Consider the following 22365-nt stretch of genomic DNA (forward strand, 5'->3'; position numbering starts at 1 on the left):
GCACATATGTAGCTTTCATTTCTTTCCAACAGCAGGCTTTTCCATCCGCCCTCTACTATCAGAAAGCATGTGTGCTGGGATGACAGCACATTAATGTTACATCTGCCTTTATCTGACTGCCAAGATGGCACAAAATCTACATACTCGTAGCTTTGGAAAAATGCATCTCATAAAATGATAATCATGTACACTGCTCAAACAAGTCAAACTTGTTAGAATATGTAGCATTTCATTTAATATTTTTATAAAAAGTGGTAGGGTTTTAACGTAGTTAAGCAGAGTAGATGCAAGAGCATGTGTTTAGCCTGGTTGGCTCATAGTTTTGCTTTACTGGGAAGCCGGCACATCTGGCAACAATATTATACTCAGGTTAAGCTCTGATCGAGGTTAAGCTTATTTGATCTGTTCGCGCTGCAGATGTTAGTTGAAGAAGATGACGATGTACAATGCACGAGTGTGCATTGCAGATTAACAGGAGGCATGATCGGCTGTGGCAAGAGCATAGTGCTCTCGTAGAGTGGCCAGCGAAGCTAATCTGTTTGAGCCACCATGGGTTCAAAACCCAGTCGCAGCAATATTTATTTTATTTCTGCATGGGCTGTTGCTATGCTGGGTTTGACCAAGGTCACCATTCCATTGACTGCAGCCTGCATTATGCTCCTTCAAACTAATCCGAGCTTACCAGAGTTACTCCGAGACTTCACATGAGATTCTTTGGTCGGGACCGTGTTAAGTAGTGCTTTCAATCTAAAACTATGTACCTCTGTCAGATAACAGCAGCAACATATACGGGCTGTCTTAATTTGCCCACGGTCCTCCACATTGACACTATGACTATGTTCAACAGCTGGTTTTTCACCTCTGTGGCTTCCAATTTTCTGTGCTTAAGACAAATCCACCAGGTCTACTGTAACTTAGGCTTGAGCAAAACAACCAATACAGTATAAGTGAACACCTTAAGATGGTGGTTGTGGTAGGCAGGGCAAGAAAAAGCGTGTCGTGCGCAGAGCTCACAGCCGCCGCGCGAGGAGAATCGAGGAGGAAAGCGCGGCGCGGAGGAGAGTGTCGCTACTTTCCTTTTATCAAGGGGCTTTATGCAACGCTCACCGCGACTGCCGCGGCCGGCGCCTTCGCGCCTTTCGCGTTGCGGCACTTTTTTCTGCTAACAACAGATGACGCCACCACCGCCTTTTGGTGAAAATCTGGCGTTGGTGGCTTCTCCGTTTCTCAATCTCGGTTCAGACGTACGATTGCGAATTTGCATCATGTGCGGCTGAACAGGTACCGTTGTCAAACTTACTTCGAGACAAGTTAATACCCAAGTTCTGTGCGAAGTTTCACCGCAAACAAGCAAGCGGTTGAGGCGGGATGGAAAATTTTTTAAAGTTCATGACAAAGATGCACAATGTACTTGAACCGCCATCCCACAACCCTGCAGTACTGGAGAGCACCTAAAACCCCGATCTGCCACATACAACGCCAGAGGCAGCGTTTGTTTTACCTGCCAAACGATCGAGCGCCGAGGTTGAGCAGAAGTACGTACGTCACTATCCACAACGCACTGCATGGCTCAACAGCGCTTATAACGTTCGGGAAACTCGTCTCCTCGCATGGAGACAGCACTACGCACAAGGCAAACCCGGTGCGTCCTTGCCGGCCACGGGAACAAAAAAAAAAAACAACTCACGGCTGCAAGTCTGTCCAAGCGACCCTTACCGAGCTGATGGGGACGCCGTGTGACCGGGGGACGCAGCATGCTCGCTACCCGTCGCTGTGGGCGCTGCTCAAACCGGGGCTGGCTCAGCAATGCTGCGGTCACGAAAAAAAAAAAACGTTGCGTGGACTAGCACGAGCACAGCATGCCGCGCCATGGAGCAGTGCCACACCTTCCGGCAAGGAAAAAAAGAAAGAAAAAATAAGTGCAGCTGCATTTGTTTCGTTCGATGTCCAATTCGAAAGCACCGCTCGCGATACTCTCGCCTCCAGCTTTTATGCGCACGAGCAGTGCGCACAAGCAGGCGGCGCTCGCGCTCTTTCAAACATGGCGCCGCCCGTGCCGTGGATTTCGTGACGTGGATGGAACCGAGGGCCGCGGAATATTTACGCCCGCTTCCCCGAGTGCACGCCGACGGGACGCGCGTCCGATAACGGGCGTCAACAATGTTCGAGATCACAGACTTTCAGAGTAAGCGAACTGAAACGAAGCAAGGGGCGGGAGCGACGGCGCGCACCGAACAGCCGGTGTCTTGGATGTGCGATCCATGACGGATTTTCGGAATGAAACAAACTACTTTTTACGTCTCTGACAGCGCGCCGGCGTGATTAGCGTCCGGTTTAGAACCCGTTGGTTTCTAACCAATCGGCGGAGCCGTCCGTCTGTGGTTGACGTCAGCTTTGTGTTTTCGTTTCAGAAATCGGCGTCGGGCTAGCCGGCTTCGGCGTCGCTTTCCTGTTCCTCGGGGTGCTGTTGCTGTTTGACAAGGGCCTCCTTGCATTAGGCAACGTAAGTGACGGGCCAGAGCTGGCCGCACGCTTTGCGCAACACTTTTGAAAAGACGGGCAGTGCGAAAAGCAGACTAGCATGAACCGGGCAGAAACGACAATTAACTGCTTCCGTCATCCTGGAAAACGAAAGTACAAAATTCTCCCAAACTGGAACGCCACGTTTTGGGTGTTGTTCACTCTCCGCGGTATTTATGAAATGCTGTAGTTTCTGTAATACCTCAAGCACGCGCTCCACACTGTAGCAGTCATGGCGTGGCAGCCCCTTGCTCGACGTGCGCTTTGTGCCTTCTCTTCGAGGCCCAGCTGTCGGGGCGTCTTGTAGCGATTACTGGCGCTGCAACGCGGCCTCAAAGGCGAGCGTAACAGAACCGCACTCTGTCATCTCGGACTCGTGTCAGTGCGCGGTCTTGCGCTTGGCGTCGCTAGAATTCGTTTGTTAGCGTTGAGAGGGGGCCTCCCCGCGACAGCAGGCGTGCATGTGCGTGGTGAATTTTTCGAAGTCGTGGCCACGTCATAGACATATACTGGGCAAAAAGCTGACCTGTAGTGGATGGACCAGTGTCGTTATTTTGCGATGTGGCATATCCTTTCCTTCACTGGTTGACGTGTGTGTCGACGCACAGACTCCACATCAGGAATTCTGTGCAGTCATGTAGCAGATGGCGCATTTTATACATGTTTGGCCCCTTTATTGATTAGCTGTATTGTGTGCATGTGCATTATACCTTACCAATGTCGCAGAGCGCACACAACAATGGCTGTACTAGCAGAGCTGTCTTGAAAGACCATGGGATCAAAAGCTGATGTGACCAATTGCACAGATGGACGATGGTGGGCTCAGAAGAAAAAATAGGTGAAATACTTGCACTGCCTGCAGCATTTGCTGTGAGTAAGCTGTTACTAGATCAAGTTGTTTATTCAGCCCCACATCTAGAATCTAGCAAGTCAACAAAATCATTGGCTTCTTAGGAATTGCGCCTCCTTAACAGACGTCATTGGTAGTGGTGGTGTGTTTTGTGACACTGAACACAAGTGCACTAGGTCAAGAAAATAATAAAAAACAAATTTAAAACATGCAGAACAATGGAGGAATCTGACATAAGCTATACAGACTGTGCAGACGTAGACCTTTGAACTGCTTGTTTTCAAACATAGGCATTTTGGTTACATAAAATGTAATTTGAGAAAGTCATGCATACAAGATAAACTGCAATCACAAAAGAAAAAAAACATGCTGGAGGTAGGTGCAAGAAATGCTGGGAGGATACTTACCGTTAAAAATAAGACATTTATGCAAGGCTTTGCAGTTTCCATTTTTTGGCTGTAAGGCGATGGAGATGAATGTGTTTGTTCAGTGTTGGAGGTGTGGTATGGGGATTTTTACATTCATGCAAAAGCATTATATTAACGCATTAATGAAACCTGGCATTGTCATCGTTGACCGTAAAAGTGGTCCCAGAAATTTCAGATGACGTCACCGTGGTTTCAAGGAAAAGTAAAATTTCTTCCGAAGGTGCTGGGAATTGAACCCAGGACTACCAGGTTGCAACACGCAACCCATAGGCCAGAAAACCGCATTGCCTCTTCGCAAACAAACATGAACCTAGTTTATGCGTTACCTTAAGACTGTATGCTAATGAGTACGTGTTTCATTAGAAAGGAAGAGAAAAATTTAAAAATATATAAAAATACAAAGGAAATTTTTAAAATGCTTTCGCATTCAAAGCACGAAAGTACTAGTCTTAAAGGGACACTGAGGAGAACCCTATCAGAATTTTTTTGTTAGCAATATCTGGTAGTTCGGCATTTCATGCCTTTGTTGCCGCTTGTCCGGCAGCGAAAGTTGCATTTATTTCAAAGAAATTTGGATTCGAAGTTGAAAATTTTTTTCCCGCCGCGCCGATTCAAACTCGAGAACTCTTATGACGACACGGAGAACTCTTATGATGACACAGAACGGAGTGACGTGAAACGTGACGTAAACGGAGACTCCGTGATTTCTGGCGGCTAGCGGTGCGGTCTAGCAGCTGCCGAAATGAAAGGTACTGCCGCCGCACGTTGAAGGCATCTATCGGGGGTCGCCACCGTCACTTCGTTTACGTTTGCACCGGCGTCTTGCCAGCGTTACGATGGATCCAGTTCCCGAACCCGACGACGTAGTTCTCGCAAAAACTCTGGCCTGCATTTTAGCGACCTCAGCCTCACAGAGCGTGCGATGCTTTTGTGGGAGCACGGTTAGGTTAGGCGCCGGCGGGTGGTTTCCCCCTTCCTCGGAGAGCAGCCGTTGCAAACTAAATATCATAACCCCAGTGCGGGGAGTTGCGAGGGGTGCGTTGCGCCCATCGGAGGCTGGCCGGGGCTTTGGGGCCAACGGAATGTGATTCCTTGAACGGAGCGGTTGCACGGCGCAGCAGGCAGCGTCGAGGTCTCCCACGGTTACATGGGACCACACCTGTTTTACTCATGCCATCTTCATAGCAGGCCAAAATATAGCATTGTTTGGAGCATTTAAAACCAGTTCAACTTTCCTTTAGTTCTATTGTTTCCAGAGACACTTGTCCATAATCCACTTCTGAGCTGATGCAGTAATGTACAGTCACAGCATTTGTTCAGCACAAATTCACTGGTTTTGTGAAATGCTGCTGCACAGAAGTTGTGTAGCCTGTGGCATTGGACTCCAGCGTCTTCTGTTTGCATGAACATTCAGAATGGCAGTGTCTAAGGGCGCATTGTGGCGAAGCTGTACTTCAGGACAGTACACAAAACTTTGGGGGGTGCACAATATGCATTCTAATGTCCCACCCCTCATCTCATTTACCTCATCTGCCCACTACTAATTCACTGCCCTGAAAAATGCATTTAGCAGAGCATGATGCTTACACACAAATAATAACAGTAATAATAACATAGTGTGCCCACATTGTTGCTTTTACCACTTATGTGCTAACTTGAGTGCTTGAATAGGTAAAAAATTGGTAAGGTTTTAACGCAGTTAAACTGGGTAGGCGTGCGAAGACATGTTTAGCCTGGTTGGCTCATGGTTGTGCTTTGCTGGGTCGTCGGCACGCCTGACAGTGATATTTGACTAAAGTTAAGCTGTGATCAAGGTTAAGCTGATCTGATCTTTTCACGCCGCAAATGGAAGTTGACAAAGACAACGATAGGCAGTGCACAGTGCGAGAGTGTGTTGCAGTTCTGCACGAGGTGGTGATAGCATAGTGCTCTCGTGCAGTGAGTGGCCGGCAAAGCTGATCTGTTTGCAAGGCCATATATAGGTTCGAAACCCAGTGACAGCAATATTTTATTTCTGCACCCCCAAGGTCAGGGATGCCGCACGATTCTCAGTTGGGTTTGACCCCATGAAGTAGTGGTTTCGCACTTAAATCAAAGTGTGTGAAACATGATGGCTTAGCCTGATGCTTGTTTTGGATCTGACTGAAGAAAAAGTTCATTCCACAGTATATATATTTACTGAGCGGGAAGTGACAGAGAAGTCCTAGGTTGTTATTTATCTATCAAAAGAAACGCATTTTCTAAACAGGAGTTCCCCATTGCCCAAGGGCCGCTCATAATTGCGCCTCAGAGTGTAGATATCCATCTAACGGCTGCCATGCTCACATTTCCGTCCCTGTGCAGCCAGCAGTGTACGGCAGCCTAATCCCAGCACTGCACATATGTTGCCCCGCCGACACTTATGCTGTAGGGTGAATTATGCGATAGGGTGAACTGCAAAAAAAAAAAAAAAAACAACTTGAAGACAGCTTGAAAACAGTTCCTGCAAGTTAAATATCTCGACTAAAATCATGCTAATGGATACTAGAACAAAGGATGTGGTGCCTAGGGCTGGAAAGAGATTTAGTACCACAAATGTGTTTTTCAGTCTGTTCAAATCTGCAGCTAGTGCATTTAAATTTGCCTAGTAATTTGGGGTGAGAGTAACTAAAAATGGTGTCTAATTCCATCACCTCAGGAACACAGTAAGTTGTGCCTCTGTTTAAATAAAGGACAGTGTTCACAGGCATGCCACTGCGTGCTGTGGAAATACCTACAAGCATATGTGAGCTGTTCCTGGTAACACAGCCATTTCATATCAGTAGTTCAGTGCAGTGGATCAAAATTTGCCGAGGTAGCTTTCAGTTGCTATCGAATGGGTTTCAACTAAATTTTGAACACTAGATCTTGGTTATGTGTTCTTTCTTTGTAATGATGCACAAGTCAATAGTAAACGTAAATTGCCATTCATGGTTTGCCTACTTCCTATAAATCATTTATAATTGATTTTCTTATCTCCTGTTGTGTCTGTTTCAACAGCCAAACAGTCTCTGTGAAGCTGCAGCATGATCACTGCTTGTTCATTTGTTACTGTTGCAGCTCTTGTGGAGTTTGGGTGAATTAAAACAACGAGGCAGCAATTATATTTGAGTTTCTTTTCCCTTCTTGTTCTCATGAGAACATGAGGGATGAGAGAAAAGCTGCAGTGACTTAAGGGACGTGACGTTGAGGTTGATGTCATAGCCGCCGTTTGTTTTCGCCTGTCTGAACCGATGCAACATGAGAGAAGGATATCAGTTTTAAATTATTTACCTGAAATGGCAGATTCCACATTGTGGTTCATGTATACTGGTGCCTTGTGCACCATTCCAAAAGGAGAAAATAGCAACCAAAAATTTTGCTGCCTCTACCCGTTTGAAGCATGTCTTGTGCATAATATAATGCAGTAGCCTAGAGCTGTCCTTTCTTCAAACTGTCGGTTCATCTCTACACGAATTCCACCAACTTTTACTGCTGACTGCTCTCACCCGTGCTGATGGTTGGGAGACAGATATTGTAAAAGTGGGAAGAGTGGAAACTTCAGACATGCACCACAGCGATGCCATTTCTGTTCTTTCGAAAAGTTGCTGTTATTGAACACGCTGCCAGCTTCTCCGGTGAGCAGTGAATGCCTCCTCTCCCTGGCACTTGCAGATCCTGTTCCTGACCGGCCTGGCGTTTGTCATTGGCCTGGAGCGGACGTTCCGGTTCTTCTTCCAGCGGCACAAGATCCGTGGCACGCTCGCCTTCTTCGGTGGCATCTTCATCGTCATCTTTGGCTTCCCCCTCATCGGGATCATTGTGGAGACCTATGGCTTTGTCCTCCTCTTCAGGCAAGCACGGCAGGGGGATCATCTGAAAACAGTGGGGATGGGAGAGGGAACCAGGGGAACGATACAGGGACAGTGATGTTCAGTGCCATAATTGAAAATTTCCTCAATTAGACCGAAAAATCCCTATTTCAGGCCCTTTTTCTCTGCAGCAGCTTGAAAATGTCTACAATTTGGAAAAGCCATTTTCAGCGCTTAAAATGCCCAGAAACTCTATTGATTTCCCTTCTTGCCTAAACTTTTTGTACCCCAGATTTCCTGGTGAGGGAGAATTCCCTGAATGGAGCATCACTGCACAGGGAAAGTGTAGAAGCAGTCAGATGATTGACTTATTGGTTGGTTGGTTGATTGATTTATTTTCTTTCATGTCGGAAGCCAGAGAGCATCAAAACTGATCTATTTTGACTAGTTCGAAATATAATATTCTTGGTCTCAATGTAGATCTCTCTGTGCTTAGCTGCTAACTAAGCCCTTGACAGTGTCATAAACACCAGGCTTTATTTATAGATTGGTGGCAGAATAAATGAATTGATTCTTACTTGTCAACGCAACACTGTGTGCCATGAGGCACACTGCTAGAGACATCTCTGATTAAATCTGACCACATGGTAGCTCGTATTGAAGTCTGTGTTTGCAAGAAATTTTTTGCATTTTTATTTCATTTAAGAGTATCCATTGGTCTGCAAGGGTGGAAAATCTGGCTTGAAGATGTGTGTTTGCCACCTTGGTCAATGTGAGCGACAAAAAGTTATTCACTAGCCCCTGTTTTATTTTTTGCATAAAGAAGCCAGATTTGTTGATTATCAGGCAGAGTCAGAAGGGTGATGCAGCAGTGTGCAGTATTACAGTTCGGAGCACAGTAAGTCAGTTTCAGCATAGGAAAAGTTTGTTACTAGAAGTTTGTGGTTGGGACTGGTGCACCTGATTGTGTTCAGCATGGTAATGTGATCACGAGAAAAGACTAATTAAAGAAATGAAAATTGTTTTGTTTTGTTTTTTTACTGTGTGATTGCTGAACTCCTAGGCATGTTGCCACGAGGTGGGGTTGCTTCATTGTAAAATGAAGTTGACTGCCTATGCTCTCACCATTGTTATTGGCAGAAGCAGCATATGAAGAAGTGTATATTGATGCAGGGCTTGAATGTCACTTGGTTTTTCATTAGCTTAGCCCTCCTTTGGTCGCACTGTACGTGGGCAGAAGCAGCAAGAGATGCAACAGAACTCCACTTTCAACTTTGGGCATTTTCTCTTCTTCAAATGAGGTGGTACTTGTGCAGCCATTCTGGTGACTCAAAACACTGTCCGTGCTCTGGATTAGTGAAATTACCACCTGCATGATGGCCCAGCCAGACTTTACCCATATGCAGGTTATGCACAAAAAATTTAACCACATTGTGAGACAGCAGTTCAGTGGAGTGGTCTTTGGCATGACTCGCATGGAAGAGTTGTTCTCGACGAAGGTGAAACTGAGAGACTGTGATGAATAGTATGAGACAATGAACTTTATGCACGTTGCTTACAGTGTTTAGTACTACTTTCGAGCGAAGTTGAAGGATCTTTGGCATGGCACTGGCCACATGATTTGGCACTGTTGAAAATGGATAGCTTGCGTGGCCATAAAGTCTAGTGTGAGGCTGGCTTCTTGCTGTTCACAGGAAAGCTTTATCTTGACATGAACTGGAGCCATTCTTCTGAAGTGTACGGCAGCTCGTTTGCCCGGGCTGCTTGGTCATAGTGTGGGACACTAGTCCTCTGTGCTTCTGTGGCATTTTATGTTTGACGACTGCACCCGTTTCCCTCTCACTGCAGTGGGTTCTTCCCTGTAGTCATCAACTTCCTGCGTAGGATACCCATCCTGGGCAGCCTACTCAACCTGCCGTTCATCGGACCGGTAAGCTTGAATGAAGCCATTGCCTTGTACACTTTGCCTTCATGTTTCGTGGACTGAGGTTTGCATTTCACTTTGCCTTTCCTGCATATTGCCTGAAGTGTGCCGAGCAGGTCGTGCTGTTTGATTTGTACTACAGTCTCGCTGAAAGCTTGCAGAGCTGTGGGGACGTATTGCATTTTCTCATGAAAGTAAGCTGGAATTAAATTGAAAAAGTTGGACGTAAAATGGTGAAAAATGTTTTACTTTTTTCTTCGAAGCACGAAAAAGGAGAATGTGGTTTACTCTGAGCTCATCTGCACATGCTTTGCGCTGTTTTGTGAGCATGAGCCTAGCTGTGTGGAAGGCATGTGTGCAGCCATAAAACCACCTTGGTAAAATGCCCTTCGTGTCGACGTGGCTTCCATTCTCCCTAAAAGGTGTTCCACAAGGTGGTGTTCATTGTGCACTTCAAGGTGGAACAGGCACTAGCCAGTCACAGTAGCCCCCTGTGAACTGGCAGATACAGTTCTTCTCAGGCAGAGTATTCAAGCCTGTTTTGTTGTCGTCTGCTCGCAACAGTAGAAGCGGACAATTTTGCATGCACTCGGTGCTCGGCCGAAATGCTCCGTCGGATGGGTTAAGCAACTGCACTGCACAAAATTTTATACAAGGCAGTACTGCTTTCTTCCATGCGCTGGTGGCTGCTTCAGTGCACCATGATTTCAGCTGTATAGAGTGTTAGTTGTTCCTCTGTTGAGAAAGACACCTACGGTGTACACTCGGAGTTTTGTCTACTGAAGTTCAGTTTTATGAAATATCATTTAAACTGCATTTGCTGTATGACATAAAATACCAACCTGTTTGAAACATGAGTGATGCTAAATTCACCTGAAACAAAGAAATCACTGCTAGGTGCAGCCCACTCTTACAAAAATCTCCGAGTTCACTGTGTTGACGATTGTGTACAAAGCATATTAAAGGGTTAATAGAGCAGATAGATCACCATTGTTCACTTTTGGCCTGAAAGCCACGATGCTCGATTCTGCCTTAAAGCCACGATGGAGAGAATGCACTTCCAAGTTTTTAGACACGCTGTACATGCAGCAATGACAGGCATTGAAATATTATCAAAAAGTTATGGTTCTTTACGTCAGTGCCGGTCACTTGTGTTGGTTGCCACTCTCAAGGCACGCCCATTGTCAGTGTGCAAAGGGGCACAATGCGGGTGAAAGGCTGGAGGAAAGTTGGCAAAGTAGGTAAAAGCGGAAAACGTTGTTGCAACACAAACAAGACACTGCATGTGTGCCTTCTTCCTGCCCTCAGGATGCCCGGATACGAAACATGGGTCCAAATTATGGAACAATCACAATCTCAAGACGGTCACAAATCCCAGCTCCTATTGGTCGCCACTGACCAGCAGATATATCGACCTATAGGAGCGGGGATTTGAGCCTGTATTGAGACTGTGATCGTTAAGTAATTGGGCCCATGAACACTGGTGTGCCCTGCAATGAGTCCATTAACATTGTCACATTTTAAAGTGAATAAGCATGACTTGAACAGCTGCTTCTTCTCCCCCTGTCCCTCTCTATAAGTGAGCTATGTTTTGGGAATTGGGGCAAAGGTTGGCCTGGCAGAGAGTGGCTGTACCTTTCAGTTCCTCTCAATCTTAATGTTAGCGTGCCTGAACAGTGTCATGCTCAGCAAATGAAGTGACATCTTGCCAATAGCACCGGGGCTGGAGAGGAATGCTTCTGCACAGGGGCAGCTACATAGACCTACAAGCCACATATGTGTGAACAGCTTGAACTCTACCCCAGAGTCTACAGTCTACTGTCACTCTCTTTTGTTATGCAATGCGTCGTTCTAATCCTCTGCACAAGATTGACGAGCACTGTCGATTTTTAAACGCAGTGCATATTCAGCTGGTCCATAACACTACATACAGTCTGCCATCTTCAAGGGGCTGTCAAATTTTGATACTGTGAATGCAGGCAGCTGTTACCACTGCATGACCAGGATTTGCCTCTGTAAAGTGTACTCGGGCAATTCAGCACTCATAGATTACAAGGTATAGTCAAGCAATTCTGTCATTCCTTCAGAACCTGCCATTCCTTCAGAACCGTCACAGAAGCTTTATGAAACTTGTACCAGCCAAACATAAACGCGCATTTGTGGCTTGGAGTTCACATCAGACTTGCCTTGTTAATGCATTAGAATTTCCAGAACTCTGCAGCTCACTTTTTATCTTCGAAGCATGACTGCAAAATCAGCATCTAGTATCAAATTGCCACTTAGTCTTCCAACTTTGGCAAGTTATTCTACATCATCACCCATCTGCGCCAGTTACTTCCCCCGCGGCGCATATGCCTTTTTGTCTATTCACTACCTTGAGTGTCTGCATATGCATATATGTCTGCTGGCGCATGATAGACTTAGTTGCTTATGTGCCATTAAACTCAACACAACACAACGCATATACGTCTGCTTTTAATAAATCATTTTTACCTACTGCATTTCGGGAATGGACTGTGCTACAGGGTTTAATTGCTATTGAATGTGATGCTGGCAAATTAAGAGCGCTATCGAAAGGGACAGGAAGAGGGCAGAGTGGGTCAGAAATCAATCCCGGGTTGATGACATCCTAGTCGAAATCAAGAAGGAGAAATGGGCTTGGGCAGGGCATGTAATGCGAAGGCAAGATAACCGCTGGTCCTTCAGGGTAACGGAGTGGATTCCAAGAGGAGGCAAGCATAGCAGGGGGTGGCAGAAAGTTAGGTGGCGGATGAGCTTTATGGTGTCTTCGACTGGTCGCTTTAGATCGCTCTAGAGCTCTCTGAGAGGCGACCGCACATTCGGCTGGTCGAAACCGGCCGCTCTGACAACATTCGGCTGGTTCTCTCTGAGCGCTTGCTTCCAGCTCTGAGCACTCTGACGCGCTCCGAGAAAAAAGTCAGAGGGGCTGCGAGATGAGTTCATGTGACAGAGCCACTTCTGCCATTTCGCGAAAGCGGTGCGAGGCCTCAGCATCCCCTATGCGTTGACAGAAGCAAGTGTAGGCTTTTGACGCAGTCACGCTTGCTCTGTTGTGTTTTGCGAGTGCTGCGCTGTGTGAGGCAAAATGTTCAAGAAACGCCGGATAAGCATAAGCTAGGAACGCGGTCTGTGTTGCTGTCACATGACAACAGCGATTCCAGCAGCAGCTCAGACGAGGACGACAGTGCTATCCACAAGGCGATGTTCGAAAAATGAGCATCCCGTGGGACAGAAAGCCGCGGTAGTGATCGATACAGGCTAAGCGGTGACCGCGATGCAAACTGCATGCGACCACGTGCGGCTAAAGGTAATCAAGGGACCTTACATGCGGCTGCTGTTGACAGCAGCGGTGCCGCGTCGTGGTTCCGGAAGTTGCGTCCTTCTGCCTCCTGCGCTTCCACTCTAAAAACTCGCTGACCATTCAGCTTGACAAGTCTCGCTATACGCTAAGAGCAAGAGCGGCTTCCACTCTGTCAGATCCTAACCGTATCGCGGGAGCGACCAGTCGAAGACACCATTAGAAGTTTGCGGAGATAGCATGACTGCAGCTAGTACAGGACAGGGATAATTTGAGAGATATGAGAGAGGCCTTTGTCCTGCAGTGGGCGTAGTCAGGCTGATGATGACTTTACAAGTCTTCAGTACTTGACCAGTTCATCTCCATTTTTCTTCCTCTGATTGGTTGTAATTTTTGAAATCTTGTTCAAATGTTGTAGTAGCATCTTTGACCATGTGTTGTATGTATTTTTATTAAGACTTCCGTTATATAATACCATGAAAGGGCTTTAAGGGTTCAGTAAATTATGATGATGGCACTTGAAAAAGTGTGGTGCCTATGCATGGTTTTGTGGCTTGTTATGATTGCAAATGTAGTCAGTATCCTTGGGTGCCATGTAAAAAATCCTTAACAAGGTAACAGTTTTCTGAGCAGAAGGTGGTACATTATAGTCGGATTGTGGTCACTCCAGTTACTTAATGGTTAATATTTGTGCACCTGCCACCCTCCTGCGGTGTCCTGCCAGCAGGTGCAAGGAGAATAACCATCACATCATGGCAATCGGCTGACACTGTCGGCTTGAGAGCCTCCTTTGAAGGAGCATTTGCTGTTTTGTTCTTGAGTTATATCCGACAACAGGAGCATTTACTGCTTTGTTCTTGAGTTATATTCCACAACAGTAGACAACGTGTGACGAGGTAATAAAGCCTTTTGTTCTGCACCCAATTTTTTGTCTAAAGCAGCGGAGCAGTGCCTCAAAGTATACCACTACACTGCTTAATCTAGCGATCCCATTGTCTCACTGCTCTCCAGGCTTTCGTACCTCTTTAGTTTTCTTGGGACCGATTTTAACTTGTACTCATTGGCCAACAAGCTGTGTAGTACCTCTGAAGGGTAGTGAGATTTTTTGGTTTAAACACTCAAACCGCTGTAAGCAATTTTGGTGTCTTAATTTTCCAGAAAAGAGGACATTCTGTGTGAATAGGAAACTCAAAAATGTGGTGGAAGTGTGTTGTTGTTAAGAAGAACGTCTACAATGTGTTCTATGGCCTGAATTGTGTTGTATTATAAGTGATTATGAAATGATTGTATTGAAGTGCGAGGTGCACTTCTCTGTTTTCACTGTTTGTTATCGCCCACCTGATGATTTTGTTTGTGGTTTCTTTTCTTTTTTAGACAAATTTGTAATGTTTGTTTATGAAAATAACAAAGGGTTGTTATCAGAGGAGATTTCAATATATTGACATGAATTCTGATAGCCTTAAAAAAAACTGATTTTGAGAGTGTGCTTGTTTCAAATGGATGCGGGAATATTATGGAATCAGAAACAAGGATTACTGAAGCATCAAATATAATTCTTGATCTGTATATTACAAACTATGGGCTATCTTGCTTCTAGAGCGGGGTCTTGAGTTGTCCACTGAGTGACCATTTGTATTTGTGCTTAGGATAGCCCTAAGGTGGCACCTACCTTCCAAAACATAGCTGCTACATCATTGAAAGTATTTTAGTCAGAAATACAGCAGATATGTTGGAAGGATATCCTCTGTGAAACTGGTACCGCAGAAGCTTACACTAGGTTTGTTGACAAATTTGTTACTATTTATAAAAAGCACTTGATAGATAACAAAAGCCACATACATGAAAACTTCGGTTCACTAGAGATCTTCTGCGCAAAATAAAGAAACGCGAACGTCTTTATGCAAAATTTCTAAAAACATGCGAACCTCCAGATTTGAAAACATTTGAGGTTTTCTAAAATAAATTTTAAAAGTTAAACAAAGCAAAAGAAACATATCATTTATATTTTTTTCGTCATGTTTGACTTTGGAATAGAGTAAATGAAGTTTTTGACACGAAAGCAAGAAAGCAAAATCGGAGCTAATAAAAGAATTTGCTAAGGCGGTCATTTTTTGGAAAGGCTGTACATGCTTGATACATTTAGTCATTATTTTGTTAGTGGAGAACATGGGTCATTGTTAACTGAGCCTCAAAGCATCTGCTTGCCTGCACATCACAACACAGTATTTGCAGCCGTGTACTACCGTACAGCTGCGTTCAAGTTTCTTAGGCCTTCTGTAGTTGCGATGCGGATGGTTTGTATATCAAACCAGTAAAATATATGATTCATGACATTTCTCCTGCCTTGGTCCACGTCCGTGTATTTCATCCAATACATTCTGGATAGAATGAAAACTGCGATAGTTACATTGTAAAAAAAAAGGTGACTAGCTAGACATAAGAAACTATCACCCCATCTCTGTTCTCCCGGTATTTTGAGAAGGGCTCGAAAAAGTCGTTCAAAATTAATTGTACTACTTTTGCTCCAAATTTGAGCTCAATACAGTTTTTAAAAAATAAGTCTACAGAATTGGCGCTGCTTAATCAAAAATATTACCTCTTAATTAATTTTGAACTGGAACTTGTAACAATCAGCATATATATTGATTTCTCGCAGGCTTTTGACACAAACTATAGACTTTTTCTCGAAAAACTTGAACAGTATGGAATAAGGGATCTATCACATGAAATCATAAATCATATCTAGTGCACAGATGCCAGTTTGTTTGTAGTGAAAGGGGGTTTATACACAAATAAAACAGATGGAGTTCTCCGAAAGCTGAAAGGCAGGCAACGCAAAAAACAACCAGTCTAACCACTGAAGCGATCTTGAATAGCGCGGTGACATTTCATCTTTCTCGTAGTCATCTTCCTGACCTGTATCAGGTGCGGTCATTATGGTTTGCTGCAGTATAAGCGGCTTGAAATACCCTCTTGGCCATCTTCTTTTTAGCCTCTACATTAATGATATTGTTTTCATTCAGGAGCAGGTAAATTTCATTATGTATGCTGACTACATAAATCTATACTGTCTCTTTTGCCCACCAAATTAATTAGTAAGGTAGATGATTTCCTATTTAGGTAGAGCAATTAGTCAAAAGAAAATTGTCTAAAAGATAAATGATAACGAAACAAAAGGCCACATTTCCTGCACTAAAGGCAGGCGAATACCTTCAAAACTAAATTTAATGTAACTTGTAGCTCTACACATATTTAAATTGTCAATAACTTAAAGACCCTTGGAGTTTATATTTCCGCCACGCTTCAGTAGGATGACCATGTAAATTTTGTTCTTCAAAAAATTTGCCATACAGTAAATCGAAATCGCTATAGCCTTCCATCTTCAGTAAAATTATTACTTTACAAAGCACTGTTTCCTTCTTACATTGATTATTGTCATTTAGTATGGGGCATTACAGCTCAGTCAAACCTTAATAAAATTTTGTTATTGCGAAAGAAGACCATGCGCATTATCGAAAATGCATCATACACAGAACTTACCACCAAGTTTTTTCACAAACACAAAATCATGAGAATTCAACAGCTGTACAGATATAACTTGCTGCGACAATTTTATTAAGGCAATAGAAAGAACAACACAACACTAGTAAAAATTAGAAATCTGCACCAAGCAGTGCCTTCGTGTTATGCGCCATGCGCGGAATTCTGGCATATAACTCGAACAAGAACAAATTATGGGCTTCAAATTCTTCTCCAAAGCTTACCTACATGCTGGAACTCTCTGGAAACTCTAGGCAGAAGTATTCTATTAACTCCCATAGAATTCAAATCCTTCCTATACTCCAATTTCTAGCTTTTTTTTTTTGTAAAACAAGGCTGTCTTATGCTTTAACCCTTGTATTGACTTTACTGTTATTTGGGCATGTGCTTCGGCAAGTTTTCATGTGAAAACCACAGCTGCTCATAATTTATAATATCTTTTTGGTAGAAATGAGGCAGATTTACAATTATGTATTTATTTCACTGAAGTGTATGTTTTGAAAAGTTGTCTTGTAAAAAAAGGGGAAAAATGATGGGCGATTTGCATACTACAGCCAAATGCAAATTAGGTGTGCTAGCAGTTTGGTTTTAGAGTTCAGATCCAGTGTTCATGGATGGCAGTTGTTTGGATAGCGATAATGCGTTAATGTCCATATATGCAAAATTGGTCATTCTCTACATTCATACATCCCTGGGAGTCTTTCTACCACTCCTGGCACCGTGGTGCAGCGGTCAAGTGATGCTCCACTGCCCCTTTGTGGCAGGTGCTGCCATCGGTGGGACTTGGGTTGGGTTTTGATCCAGGTTGCTGTTCACGAGCAGCCTCTCATGATTAAAGGTGCACCATGATTGTTTCCTCAGTACTGGTTAACATCATTAGATTCATCGTGGGTTCAAGATACCAGTGCAAAAAGAATTTTTGAAATCGGAGCATGCAAACAAAAGTTATTCCGCTTTGAAAATCCAAAACAAAAAGATAGACGAAAACGCGTTTCACTCACCTATTTCACTCGCCAATACTGAGATTGGGCGCTACCAATCAGAACTGCACCTAGCCAACACCCTCTAGAGAATGCCTACTGCACACGCAGCAGAAGATTGCATGCAATTGTTGCTTTGTTGGGGCAGCCCACAGCACTGCATTTTGAGGGTTGTTCCCCTGTGAACATGGTGCTTTAAATAGGGCAGGGGTGAGGAACAACAAAGGAAGCTCCCTGATGTTTCTTTGTTGGTAAGGCTGGAAGTCTGTGGGCTGTCTCTCCAAACCTTACCTCCTGTCTCCTGTCCAGCCTTTTTCTTGGCATTTTTGTGCAAGATTTGTTGACTGGGTTTCTTTTTTCGCTGCCTTCTTGGTGTGGTTTTTAACAGCGTTTGCCCTCACGGAGGTTTGAAGCAGAATGGAAAGTGTCGCCCCTATAGCGTTATTCTTATTAGACTTCATTTGCTTTTACTGCTTCTTTCCAGTTTTTGTAGCATGCAGAAAGCTTTCAGTACTCAGAGACATAATATTTTGGACCCATTTCGTGAGAATACAGGAACAATATTCAAACTGTATGCCCAACCAATCAGAAAGGCAGCACCCAATCTGGATGCCACCTCATGGCCGCTTCGTTGCGACGCCATCAGGTTGAGACAAGCATTTCTGGAGAAGATTATTAAATATTATGATTTCGGTGATCTCTTTGGACGTTCAGGCATCACAATGTCCCTTACTCTGCGCACGAAGAATAAAGACCTCATGCTTTAGCTATGTCACAGGGACCCTTTAATTGGGCTGCTGCCTGACATGGTGGCGGGCTGCCCACTGCTCTTTCGGCAGGTGAGCAGCCTGCCACAATACCGGCTTCAGACAGATACACAACAGCTAAATGCGGGGAATAGCCACTATAAATGCTAGCGCATTATAACATTGTTGTCATCAGCACAAAGATGGTGCATAGATCACTCGTGTGCGGTTGCTTTTAAACAGGGTCAAGGGCTTCTCAAGCTGCTCCCTTGCAACATTTTTTCTTGGCCTCCTCCACATATTGTATGAAACTAAACATTTGAAGTTGAATTGAATCTCCACTCAAGCTCTCCACCTGCTGGAGTATATGTGCATCTGATGCTATGCTGTGAGGCTTGGCACCTTGTTGGCACACTGTGCTTCAAAACCTTTTTTTTTTTTGGCTGCATGCTTCAGAGCAGTGTTTGATACTGCAGTGGTTGTACCAAGCCTATACGCATAGTATTAGTCTCTTAATGCCTTTATGCATGTCTGGGTATATGACGTGTTGAAAAATAGTAGTCATATCAAGTGCTTGAGAGAGTGCAAAGTTTGCAACGTGTATGTGCCAGTGCCCTTAACGCATTGTTCTCTTCTCTGCGCACCCTCCCCCCTTTTTTCAGTTTATGGATCGCCTTTCAGGAGACAAGGGCAGGTCGATTGTGTGAGCTTTTGTGCTGGGCCCCGTGGTGGCTGCTGTCCGTCCTAGGGTACGCCGCCGACGCCTTCCTCTCGGCGGTGGCCAAGGCGGCCGCGGTCGCCCGGGACACCAGGGATGTGGCCGTGGCCCGTGCCGCCCAGGCTGGAGACGCCGCCGCCGCCCAAGCGCGGCGGGCGGCGGATGCGGCCACCGGAGTGGCGCGGCAGGTGCGGGACGCTGCGGCTGATGGCACGGCGAGGGGAGCGGCTGCTGCGAGCGGGGCCGTGTCCGCGGCCACCACCGTCGTCGGCGCCGGCACGTTCCAGGTTGTGACGGCGGCGAGTGCCGGAGCAGCGACTGCGGCTCAAGTGTTTCGGTCGGCGACATCTGCGGTCGTCGTAGAAGCTGGCGAAGCGGCAGCGGCTGCTCGCTCCACTGTGGGCGCCGGAGCGGAGAGGGCTGTTCAAGCCGCGCAGGCAGTGCGCTCTACTGCAGGCGCCGGAACGGAGAGGGCTGTTCAAGCCGCGCAGGCAGTGCGCTCTGCTGCAGGCGCCGGAGCGGAGAGGGCTGTTCAAGCCGCTCAGGCGACGCGCTCTGCTGCGGCCGCCGGAGCAGATAAGGCTGCTCAGGCAGCGCGCTCTGCCATTGCTGTTGGAGCAGTGGAGGCGGTGCAGGCAGTGCAAGCAGCGCGCTCTGCTGCGGGCGCCGGAACGGAGAGGGCGGCGCAGGCAGCGCGCTATGCCGTTGCTGTCGGAACTGTGGAAGCTGCCCAGACGGCCCGTTCCGCTGCGGGCGCCGGAGCAGAGCGGGTGGCAAAGGCCGCTGAGGCAGCGCGCTCTGCGGTTGCCGTCAGAGCTGTCGAGGCGGCCCAGGCAGCACGCTCAGCGGCGGATGCCGGCGTCGCCGGAGCGTCCGAGGCGGCGAAAAACGCCGCGTTCGCCGGCGCTGCGACGGCAGTTCAGGCTGTCCAGTCTGCGGCCGAGATTGGGCAAGTGAGAGCAATGGAAGTTGCGGAAGCTGTCCGAATGCGCAAAGCCGACGGGCAACCGAACAACATTGAAGCCGGTCGCCGCAACGAGTCATCCTCCAGAAATCGCCAGCGTTCCAGAAAGAGTCCGAAGAGCTCTGCCGGGTCGAACCGTCGCAAGGAACCACCGAAGCGCTAAACATCACCAGTCCCTCCTCTTCATGTTGTGTTGTGCCGTAACCCCTGGTGTTGTGCCTACTGCCGGGTTTCTTTCCTGTCCACCTGGTCATCAAGTCGCCCAACATCGTCATGATCTCTCGTTCCCTTTTCCTCTCATTTTGTATGCGAACACTCGGCCGGTAGCTCTCAATAAAGCTGCACGGTTCCTGTATATCGCTTCGCTGCTACAGTATCCACCGGCGTTATTTGTTCAGATTAGTGATAAGCCTACACTTTACTATGTGAATGGTATTTTAGCAGCTTTCAGCACAGTTTCGAGCAGGGACTCTGTTTTAACTGCAGTGGAACGAACCAAAGTCGTTTGTTTAATGTGCTCTACCAGCCTAGATCTATTTTGGATTATTGTTGTTTCACGCATGACTTTGTTAATTGGGTTGAAAAATATGGGTCATTATGTGATGGTAAAATGAAATTATAGGTCGACGTTCCTAAATAAATGATAAAGTTATTTAAGTCTAGTAAGCATATGGTTGGAGTTGCATATACAAGAAAAAGCCCCCCCCCTTTCGATATCGAGCTTATGTCCCTCTTACCTCGCGCTTTCCTCTAAAATATTTCGGGCTGCGTGCCTCCTGCAATACTAGCAGTTTGCAACGAACTTCGATGCAGGTCGGTCACAGACACCAACCTAGACGCAAACCAGCTCGGGCCACGGTTGGGGATTGACTTTGGCCTTGCACGTGCCGATTACTGCTTGCTGATTCCGGGCCGTGCTCAGCACTACGACGGCCCAATGATAAATTATCTTTTATAGTAGTGAGTTAACTAGAATCGCAGCTGCATAAAATACATCAAAAATATTTGCAAAGCCTTGTTTGCATTTCCTGTAGTTTAAGACAGGAAAAAGAGGTCAGGCACCTATTGCAAAGGAGTATGTGCTTCATGAAATCTGAACAGTAAGAGCATTGCGCAGTCACAGAGGTTTGTGCCTCACGACAAACATGCGACACACAAATTAAGCTACAGAAACGATACAAGCCAGAAGATCATTTAGCACCAACATGCTAAGCTTACATCCTCGGAATGAATTTGCACGAGCATCTATACTCCAAATCTACGACCCTGCTGTTAGAACCAGTGGCTCTTCCTCAAGCAATATTTCATTCAATTGTGATTCTGTAATGTCGCAAATGAGGGGGCCACTTTGCAGATATCTGTCAGAAAACAGTCCACTCTTCCAGCTTTGTTGCAAACGTAATGAGACGATTTTCTCAGGCACCACGACTGCGCGACATAAGCGTGTCATGTAGATATTTCGTACATTTGAAAAAAAATCTGCCGGCTGTTACACATACGATCACTTAACATGTAGCGATTTGACCAGTGGCTGTGCCCTGTTGCGCACAATTGTCTCAAAATTTACCCGACGTGGTTGGTGGCCAGCGGTGGCCCATTTTCTGCCTGTGCTTGCCTACGCGCCAGCGGCCAACTATTGCCAGGTGTCTGCCAGTGGTCGGTTGTTTGCTTTTTGCCAACCATTGACCGACGCAGCAGTTGGCCAGCCACTGCCCGACGCTAGCCCAAGTTCAGTCAGCCGAGCACATCGGCTGCCAACTGAAGGCCGGAGACGCCAACCATTGGCCGTTGGCCAAGTTCTTTTAGGTTAAGCGTCGTCCACGACTCGTCTGCTTGCGGCGTATGCTGAATACTGCAGGAGAAATAGGCAGTTTTAGATTATAGTATGGGCACTTATGGAAACTAAACGCAAACATTTGTGCGCCGTTTGTCGTTTATCACATCCGCACATTTAGTTCAGCGTATGCAAACGGAATAGCTTCGGCCTAGTGGTGCCATCTGGTTTATAGAAGCCATTTCTGTCAACAAACCGACATACATTTTTCTTTACGCCTAGGAGTGGCAGAATCTTCACTCAGATAAAAAATATACAGCAAATTTGCACCTTATCGTTTTTGCGGTAGATGAGACAAAACGAAAGCCCAATGCCCCATTTATGTCTAGTGAACGTCGTGAAGAAGCCAGTAACGACGACGAGTTCGCTCCAAAGCGAGGGGGCCTGCTTTGAAGCGCGTCGCCATATTGGAAACGTTATTTTGGCGTACTCGAGAGTCGCTCGACGCTAAACGGGAAGCAGCGTACGTTAAGGCTCGATTTGAATTGACGTTTGACGCATGCACAGTTTAAATCGTACACTATCCCATATGCCCATTTTATACTGGCACTACATTCCTCAGCATAAGAATGTCTCCTCACTCATCGTATATTTTTGGTAGTGCTGTAAGGAATTATACCTAATGGTGTATAGGTGCAGTGCTAGCATCTAGACATATCCTTGCAGATGCATGTGTGGTCCCCATATGCTGCAGTATGAAGCGAGAAGACTCGATTCGCCAGCATCCTTCAAT

The 22365-nt window shown here is 46.0% G+C and overlaps 2 protein-coding genes across 4 annotated transcripts in view; one reads left to right on the top strand and one right to left on the bottom strand.

The window, feature by feature from the left end:
- LOC144127937 (uncharacterized) overlaps positions 1-7464 on the bottom strand; it is a 46610-nt gene extending 39146 nt beyond the window's left edge. For 2 of the 3 annotated variants that reach the window (XR_013313637.1, XM_077660950.1), the window contains exons 1-2: positions 2723-7464; positions 1717-1809 (exon numbers count right to left, since the gene is read on the bottom strand). Coding sequence is in view for 2 of the 3 variants with exons in the window: in XM_077660950.1 (XP_077517076.1) it covers positions 1717-1756 (40 nt within the window). In the remaining variant the exon portion in view is untranslated. Of the gene's footprint in view, positions 1-1716; positions 1810-1886; positions 2005-2722 lie in introns of those variants that run through there. The other variant, XM_077660953.1, reaches the window with a different exon arrangement.
- On the top strand, positions 2031-20153 carry LOC144127938 (vesicle transport protein GOT1B). Its single transcript, XM_077660954.1, has 6 exons — positions 2031-2185; positions 2412-2503; positions 7471-7649; positions 9456-9537; positions 18779-19478; positions 19524-20153. The coding sequence occupies exons 1-5, from the start codon at positions 2161-2163 to the stop codon at positions 18821-18823; spliced, it is 423 nt and encodes a 140-aa protein (XP_077517080.1). The 5' UTR covers positions 2031-2160; the 3' UTR covers positions 18824-19478; positions 19524-20153.
- Positions 20154-22365: the final 2212 nt, after the last annotated feature.

Source organism: Amblyomma americanum, chromosome 4 (genome assembly GCF_052857255.1).
Source record: "Amblyomma americanum isolate KBUSLIRL-KWMA chromosome 4, ASM5285725v1, whole genome shotgun sequence".
Classification (NCBI taxonomy): Eukaryota; Metazoa; Arthropoda; class Arachnida; order Ixodida; family Ixodidae; genus Amblyomma; species Amblyomma americanum.

What these genes read in the sequence shown, in the direction of transcription:
- LOC144127938 (XM_077660954.1), top strand. Translation starts at nt 2,161, where the DNA reads ATGTTCGAGATCACAGACTTTCAGA. An exon ending in GCCTCCTTGCATTAGGCAAC is followed by an intron (nt 2,504 to 7,470) that starts GTAAGTGACGGG and finishes TGGCACTTGCAG; the next exon opens with ATCCTGTTCCTGACCGGCCT. An exon ending in ACCTGCCGTTCATCGGACCG is followed by an intron (nt 9,538 to 18,778) that starts GTAAGCTTGAAT and finishes CCCTTTTTTCAG; the next exon opens with TTTATGGATCGCCTTTCAGG.